Consider the following 9474-nt stretch of genomic DNA (forward strand, 5'->3'; position numbering starts at 1 on the left):
ACTGAGAGGTATAGAGTGGTTAATTGCGTGTGATTGCTATATTACAACCCCGACCAATCAGGCTAGTCCTAGAGTTTTCAACCCATTAGGTAACCACCTAGGTGGAAATCGCAACACTAGATCTTTTATCATTTGAAAAATAACCAAAACCAAAAATATTATCTCCTAGTTTTATAATTGCAATCAACAGTTTGAAGTAGAAGTAGAAACAACAAACAAGAATCTGGAAGTGTAATCTAAGGCATATTGTCCAATTACACTAAATATATACCTAATCCCAATTTTAACTCCCTGAGGATTCGACCTCGACTTGCGTTGGGTTTTATTATTGCTTCGACCGCCTCACTACCTATTTTTGTGAAGTGAGTTTGGGCGACATCAATAACCAGTAGAGGTTTGAGGGTTCTGAGAATCTTGATTTCTCAGCATAAAGGAATAACCATCTGTTGTGAATCGGGAACTGACATGGATTTCCCTTTGATTCTCATCTTGCATGAGAAGGGAATATGCTTGATTGACTGAGGGTAATGGTTTGATCATGAGAATGTTGCTTCTAGCCTGTCCATAGGTCTCATTCAATCCCATGAGGAATTGAATGAGAATCTTCCTTGAATTGCTGTATTTTCTTCTTAGCACCACAATCACAAGTTGCAAGAACAATACATGTTAGTGTTAAGAGTGTCTAATTCATCCCATAGTCATTTTATTTTGGTAAAATAACTCGCAATATCTACTTATCCTTGAACTAAATCAGATAGTTCCTTTTGCATGTGGTATGATTTGGCTCCATTTGGTTGGCCAAACCTGTGCTCCAGATCCAACCACACATCCTTAGTTGTTTTTGAATAAAGGACACTGTCTGCAATCACCTTGGTCAGAGAATTCAACAACCATGATGTAACCATATGATTACATCTGCTCCAAGTTTGAAAGGTAGGATAAGTTGGGGTTGGCATAGGGCAGGATCCATCAATAAAACTCAATTTGTTCTTGGCTGAGAGTGAGATTAAGATAGATATGCTCCATCCAGCATAACCTCGACCATCAAATGGTGTGTTTACAAGTATCATCCCTGGTGCATCAGATGCATGAAGAAAGTAGGGATGTGTGGAATCAATGGTATTTCCATTACCTGTTGTTGTCTATGATGAGTTATGGACGATAGGAGTTTCAATAGTATCGGAAGGAGACATGACTGATTCAGAAAATTGAAAAGAAGAGCTATAGTTCTAATACCATGTAGGATTTTGAAGAAGAGAATTGTGAAATTTTCTGTATATTTCTGAATGAAATTACTGTACAAGAGGATTGTATATTTATACAAGTATAAACTATTTTAGAAAGAATCAAAAAATAAAAATAGCCTATGAATTTTGTATACTTGTCCTATTTTTACTAACTCAATTCTAACAATATAACTAACTATTATTTCTTCTGCATGTGGGTCTTTGTGTGCATATGAGAGGGTCTAGAATGTGACCATGGTTTGAACGGTCCAGATTAGATCTTTGATTATTTTGCTTGTTGGTTGAGATGGTGCCACGTTGCTTGTCACGTAGCTTTTCAAAGGATGGGCTAAGACCAAGTCTTAGCATTGTTTTGTCCGAATTTGTTTTATGGATTCCTTCACTCCTTTCTTCTCTTCTTCTTCATGGATTCCTTTCTTCTCTTCTTCTGTACAAATTCCTTTATGAGAAATCAAATAGTTATAGTGAGATCGATATATTCCAACACATCAAAGGTTTCTTATTCTTGTACATGAATTATTGAAATAAGTCTCTCTTTTTTTTAAAGATTAAAGAATCAACTGAGCATTTCAACTACGGAATTAAATATCCAAATTGAATAAGAGGAGGTTCGGTCTGAAGTTGTGGAGAAGATTAGACGTTCATAACCTTGAACAATTAGCCAACTCCCTAGGATTTTATCATCTCAACCCTAAGGAGAAAAAGTAGCTTTGTTTTTATAGATATCAGTATCACGAGCATCCCAAAATTGCAGGTTGTATTGGTAAAAGCTCCTACTAGTTTAACGGAGGGCACATACTAGGGCCCAAAATTTTCCACTTTGGTTCTACCTTAAACATGATTTAGCTTTGTCTTTTGTTTTGTAGATTAGGTTCCTTCTTTTGCTTTTAGCTTTGTCTTTAGTAAATTGACCTTAACTTCGGCTAATAATGGTATGCTCATTAGACATTTTTACACAGTTTGATTGACACTTGCATTTCAATCAGCAAATTATGGGCCTAAGTTGCTTTGTCTTTAGAGGATGATTGACATAGGCTCAATATGACATCCAATATGTAGTAATTGCCTTTCTTCTTGGTCCAATATTACTCAAGGTTCCTAAAGACTGTCCAATATCTAAAAAGGCAATAGGATTAATCCTTTACACAAAGACATAAGAAGGGGGCCTTGGAACAATATGTGACTTTTCGGTCACGGATTTGAATCGTAGAATCAGAATGATAAAGTTGTCTCTTTGTGATTTTTAGGTCACGAGTTCGAGTCCTAGAATCATCTACTGATGCAAACATCAAGGTAGATTGTCTAAATCACACTTCTTTGGGATACGACTCTTCCCAGGGCCCTGCATGAATGCGGGAAACTTCATGCACTGGGGTACCTTCTTTTAACACAAAGGACATAATGTTTATCATCCTTCCCCCTTCCCCAGCTTGTTTTTCTTTTGAAGAAAACTAAGTTCTACACACCAGAAGAATGTGATTGCTACATTCTTTTTTCTGAAATTTTTAATTGTTTGCTCTTTTCGTTCTAGCATGTCACTTTTCGCTTCCTAAAGATGGAAGAAAGACTTTTGCTAATATTTTCCGATGTCAAAATTTATGATTTATTAACATTTTATGTGATTGATAATTTATATTTTAATAAAATTATAGATATAAATAAGTTAGAACTAAGTTAGATTGAGAAATAAACATAAAATTAACAATAAAAGGTAATCATGGTTGTATATAAGAAGTAATTAATGCAGGACCTGGTTAGCTCTTGGGCTAGTCAAGGTAGTAATAGGCAATGTTGTAAATATTTTGGGCTGGTTAACTATAGAGGGAATTCTAGTCCTTTACCAAAAATGAACTTTCCTATTTTGGATCACAAATTTTAATTGTTGGCCTAAAAAGGTTTTGGCTATCAGCCTTCAATGCAAGTCCGAAAATGATGTTACTTAAAAAGTGAAAATGACATTGTTTAAGGTTATTACTTTAACAGATAAATTAAATTTCGAACATTTTAAGAATGCCACTTAATTTGGTCAACTTCAAATCTAATGCTAATTAGGAATAGGAAGTATACTAAAGACTTATAATTCCATGTGAACAAATAATTGGATATTTATTTTTATAGAAATAAAAATAATTTTTACTTAAAGTGCCTTAACATACAAGCTTAGCTATGGAGTTGTCAAAGACTAACCAACTTTGGTGTATTCTCACCAAATGGTTATCCATCTACCATACCTTCTTCTTGTGGGGTCTTTTTTTGGTGGTGTTGGGTTTTAAGCATTTTTACTGTCACGAAAAAAAAAAAGACTTTAATAGTATTTTAATATTGGAAAAGAATATTTGCTAATTTGAGTCTTCAAAAGCATAATTGTTAAAATAAAAAAGGAGCATAATTCTTGTACTTTCTCTTCCCTCAAACATGATAAAAAGGCAACCCTTTATGTTCAAGAATACCAATTTTTCCTAGGCTCAAAGAACTTTCTCATCCCTCAAACATTATAAAATTGCTTTACATATAAGACTTCAATTTTTTAATTAAGTCTATGTTTCTTTATTCCAGAGGACAAGATTCCATGTTACATGTGACATAGGGAACATAGTTCACTTTCATTTATTGCTTTTGAGTTGGATATATGAATTTTAATTTCAGCATAACATTTCAAAGGAACATGAATTGACAGTGCAATCGACATCTAGTTTGTTAGTTGATGTTGTTAAAATTATACTCTGGACATTTTGGTTAAAAGAACCTTTCGAATAGTGATTTCAAGATCAAGTTTGAACCTAACCTATTATAGGAAAATGGAGCAAGTGTCAACCGCCAACCAGCTGCAATACATTATTTTCTTTCTACACCTGTACTACCATAAAGAGGAATTTTTTTAAAAAGGACAAAAATTAATAAAACAGTCAACTTTCAAATACTTAAAAAAACTGTAAAGGGAGTGATATATACTTGGTCAAAATCTCAAAAATCTGAGGATGTTAGTATCTGCAACAGATTGCACATTATAAATAAATATCTATATCAAGTCCTTCACATTAAGTATATAAGCTAGTGTACATTCTAGGCCAAAAACATAGACATGGCTCAACAAGAAATGTCATTGTCTTGGTTCAGTTTGCTTTCTCTTTTGCTATTCAAAGTGTTTGTTTCTGGTGTTTTCTCCTTGAATCCAAATGGAAGTGAGTACATTTCAGCTGTTGGGGATCCAGGGATGAGATCAGACTCGCTAAGGGTGGCAATAGAGGCATGGAACCAATGCAATGAAGTTGGAGAAGAAGCGCCCAAAATGGGAAGCCCAAGAGCTGCAGAATGCTTTGATGTTCTTGATTCTCAGCAACAGGGTGAGTTGAACTTCTTTTATTTCCTTCTTTTCTTCTTTTTGTGATTCTATTTTCTTGAAGGGAGCCTTGGCGTAACTGGTAAAGTTGGTGCCACGTGACCAGGAGGTCACGGATTCAAACCGTGGAAACACAGAAATGCCAGATAAGGCATGCATACAGTAGACCCTTGTGGTCCGGCCCTTCTCCGGACTCCGTGCATAGCGGGAGCTTAGTGCACCGGACTGCCTGTAATCTTATTTTCTTGGTTTATGTTTGAAATGTTAAATGTTTTTTGTTTCTATAGGTGGAAATTGTTCTGCCTGTACCAGAGTTCCACCCTCATTGGTACACAGAGTTACTGAAGAGGACAACTTGCTTGGGATAGGAAAATCTTTTGATGGATTAGATAAAAAGGCACTTTTTAATCCAGACCTTTATGCAGCAGAAAAAGAACTTTATTTGGGATCAAAATGTCAAGTTGATGACAAGCCAAATCCATGGCAATTTTGGATGATCATGCTTAAGAGTGGTAACATGGATACATATGCTGCTAAATGCCCGAAAAACGGTCACAAAGTAGGTCCATTTGGTCCTCCTAGCCAATTTCCATGTTTTGGTAAAGGATGTATGAATCAGCCATTGATTTACCACAATTACACATATTTACAAGGGCCTAATGAGACTACACTTAAAGGAAGTTTTTATGGATCATGGGATTTGGATTCTGGTTTGAGCCAAACAAGTGTAAATGAGAACATTTCTTACTATTCTGTAACATGGCAGAAAGAACTAGGACAAGGAAGCTGGATTTTTCACCATGTTTTAAGAACCTCAACAAAGTATCCTTGGTTGATGCTTTACCTTAGATCAGATGCCACATCTGGTTTTTCTGGTGGATACCATTATCAAACTAGGGGCATGTCAAAAATTGTGAGTAAAAATATAAACTTTTTTTCGCGATTTTGTACATTTTTATGACTGCCCTTTTGAAATGTTAAATTTTTATGCAGATACCAGAATCACCAAATTTTAAGGTAAGATTCACATTGAATGTGATCAATGGTGGAGGTCCAAATAGCCAATTTTATCTAATGGACATGGGAAGTTGTTGGAAAAACAATGGAGAGCCATGTAATGGGGATGTGACTACAGATGTCACAAGATATAGTGAGATGATCTTGAATCCAGCAACACCATCCTGGTGCAAACCAGATAGCCCAAAATTGTGCCCTCCATATCACACATATCCAAATGGAACAAGAGTTCATCGAAGCGAGACGACTCATTATCCTTATGAGGCTTACCATTTGTATTGTGCACCAGGGAATGGGGAGCATGTTGAGCAGCCTAGTGTTCCATGTGACCCTTATAGTAATCCTCAACCTCAGGAGATTTTGCAGATTTTACCACATCCTGTTTGGGGTGAATATGGTTATCCTACTACCAAAGGACAAGGTTGGATTGGAGATCCAAAAACATGGGAGCTTGATGTTGGGAGGCTGTCCCAATCCCTATATTTTTACCAGGTTTGGATCAATATGTTCTCTTTCCCTAGCCTTCAAAAACGTAGTAAAATTTTTTTATACTATTAGTACAGATTAATGATGCAAAATGTTAACTTGCAGGATCCAGGAACTGCACCAGCAAAGAGGAAGTGGAGTTCAATTGACTTGGGAACTGAAATTTATAGAGACGCTAATCAAGTGGCTGAGTGGACTGTCACTGATTTTGACATTCTTGTACCCAATAAGAATTAGAAGTATTAAATGTTAAAAGAACTCATGTTTTACCCATAAAGGATGAATGGAAAAAGATTCTAATGAATCCTTTCTTTCTTTTTTTGGTTCTTGGACATTCTGTTATTTGAATGCTTTTTGAATTTAAGCAATATTTGACTAATGAATATTCTGATGCAAAAGATAAAACAAATTTTCTTTAATTTAAGACAATCATTATCCTTCCATTTGGAACAATGATGCAATCTCTTATTTCCTAAAATTGAAATATTACTATTTAGAGAGTTCAATAATTTATTTACTTACACTCTTTTAAAAAAAAGTTAAATATTTTAAGAACTCGTGTTTTTGTTTAATTTTTTCTTCTATAGCATTTGGGGGGGGGGGGGGGGGGTGGGGGGGGGGGGAGAATAATGAGAATCAATCCACTTTTCTATGGAATAAATTGATTGGCACTCGGTGTTCACCAAATGGGCATATGCATGACATATGACATGTATTTGCACATAGACTTTTCTCGCATAACTATAACGACTAATTAAAAAAGAATAAGAAATTATTGGTAATCACAAGCAAAGACTTTTGGAAGACGTTTTATTTTTCCATAAATAATATTCATTCACGTAGGGGTCCGAAAAATAGTATACGGTAAATGAAAAGATTGGAAAAAGTGGATTCATTTTACCAAGTTCAATATTTGCCGGATTAGTAAAGAATAATTTTGTTGGTTGGTTAATTGGTGGCCTTTTCCTTGTTTTAAATTTTCTTACAAAAAGAAAAAAAAAAAGAAAAAAAAAAGACGAGGATTCCTTCGAACCATATTGAAAAATTTAGGACGTTGAACTTCACATTTAGGCCTCATTTATTTATACTTAATGAAAGTCTGAATCTTAATCATTGAGATTTCAGTTATTATATGCGTTTGTTTCTTAAATCTTAATCTTAATTATTCAAATATTAATCATTAAGTTTGTTTATTTTTTCAATTGTACAACCACTTAACGAGTCTGAATAGATCTTAATGATCAAAATCTGTAACATAGTCTTAATATCATTAAGATGTTATATATTTAAGAATTTATGTAAAATTGATATTTCACTATACTCCTACACTTTCACCACTAATCACCATCATCACTCCTATATATCGCTATCTCCCATCGTTATAGACTATCACCACCCACTACCCACCATCCTCGACCACAACCACCACCACTGCCAAGTATGAATATCAGTTGTCACTACCACTAGCAATCATTTACAACTATCACTCCCAACAACCATTATCACAAAAATCACCAATCTCCACTATCAACCACCACTATATATTATCCATCGATGTTATCAGTCACCACCACCATCAACTACCATCGTTAACTACTATATCATCTACCATCTACTATCCATAATCACCGTTATCAACCAACACCACCACTAGTCACTACCTAGTCGACACCCACAACCACCAATGTTAGCCATCATATCACTAGCCACCACATAATATTTAAAAAATATTTTATTAATATAGTATTAGATTAATCAGAACTATTTGATTTTAATTCATATGTTATTAATTTTTAAATAAAGACAAGTTTTACACATTCAGATGTAGAGTAAATAACAGTCTTAATTATATATTCAGTATTTAGATTTTAATATTCAGATGTGTATTCAAGGCGTTTTAAAATTAATACACATATTAATATTTAGATGTATATTCAGATTCATACATCTTAATCTTAACAAAAACAAATGAGGCCTATCTTTTATCTTTTTTACATGAAGCGAGTAATTTGTAAGAACCAAGCTGGTAGACCAGAGTACGAAAAGCTCCTCTCACCCCCCAAAGAATGATCAAAAGTTGTTAGTAACTTGCAGGGATAAATTAAAGCGTGGATAGCTGTGGTACTAATTTTGAATAATTAAAGGTTGACAATTATGTTAATACATCGGCCAAAGCTTATATGGTTAAGACAAGAGAAATTATTTAAGATATATAACCAAATATTGATAATATAATTTCGTGATGAAAAACATGTTATGGTGTACTAATAAAACAAAATTTAAAAGAAAATAGTAGTAGAAAATAAATTGTTGGCATCCCCTCATCTTTTATTCCCAATCCGATCCCATGCGTAATATGCAACTAGTTATAATGGCTAGGATTAGCTTTAAGGGCTGATTTCCCACACTAAAATAGTTTGCTATACGAAAAATATATTCTACTAGTAGTTAGAATAATATCAAAAGTACAAAATTGTTCTAAACGATATTATAATGTCACTGACTTGCAGATATATGTAATCAAACACGAATTAAAATCCCCTATACGACAAATATTCTACACAAATATCCCTATATTTCAATATCAAACACTTAAACCCCTTGTATAATGTATTGAAATAAGCTATTTTACGCAACATTTTTGCATAGGGTCCTCATAAAATAGGGGTGTAGATGTTTGATCTGGAAATATAGAGGTAATAGCCATAACTATAAGTAGCAGCTGGCTTAGAAAAAGAGTGAGCTGTACTTCTGTAGCAGCTGGCTGTTGTGTGAGACAAATATAATACCAAAATAAAAGGGAAAGTAAAAAAACACATGGACTTTATTTTAATGCAATACTCTGCATTTGTACGTACCTGAAAACGTATGATTTCATAATATATGTTATGTTTCACACACCTATTTAAACACATGGACTTTATTTTAATGCAATACCCTGCATTTGCACATGCCATATTATGGAAGATTTTCTTTTAGAAGAAAATTTAGCAATCAATTGCATATATCAACATAAGAAAAACTAAACAGTAAAAAATGATAAATAAAAAAAGAGGCAAGGAAGAAAAGTCATTTTTCTAAGTTTAGAATCAATCTGAATATATGTTATTTAGAAGAATTGTTACTCATTAGTTATATGTTTTAACATTATTTATACTATTTTAAAAATATGTATAAATCGATATGGGACAGGCATATCGTCTAATAGGATAGGTGGGAGCTTTTCACACAATCAAGTGTGATTCGATTTCCATTACGCTAATATACCAATGTAATAGGTTTTAATTGTTTTATGCAAAAAGTAACGGATTCACATGGATTGACGAAAATGTTGGAAGTTAGTAATATTTCCAGTTTGTTATAATTGTGTTTAAATTCATCATA

General features: G+C 33.8%; 1 protein-coding gene across 1 annotated transcript; it reads left to right on the forward strand.

The window, feature by feature from the left end:
• The first annotated feature begins 4206 nt into the window (after positions 1–4206).
• LOC104117739 (uncharacterized) lies at positions 4207–6394 on the forward strand. The gene is made up of 4 exons (XM_009628824.4): positions 4207–4591; positions 4875–5500; positions 5581–6096; positions 6196–6394. The coding sequence occupies exons 1-4, from the start codon at positions 4330–4332 to the stop codon at positions 6325–6327; spliced, it is 1536 nt and encodes a 511-aa protein (XP_009627119.1). The 5' UTR covers positions 4207–4329; the 3' UTR covers positions 6328–6394.
• Positions 6395–9474: the final 3080 nt, after the last annotated feature.

Source organism: Nicotiana tomentosiformis, chromosome 2 (assembly GCF_000390325.3).
Source record: "Nicotiana tomentosiformis chromosome 2, ASM39032v3, whole genome shotgun sequence".
In the NCBI taxonomy this organism is placed as follows: Eukaryota; Viridiplantae; Streptophyta; class Magnoliopsida; order Solanales; family Solanaceae; genus Nicotiana; species Nicotiana tomentosiformis.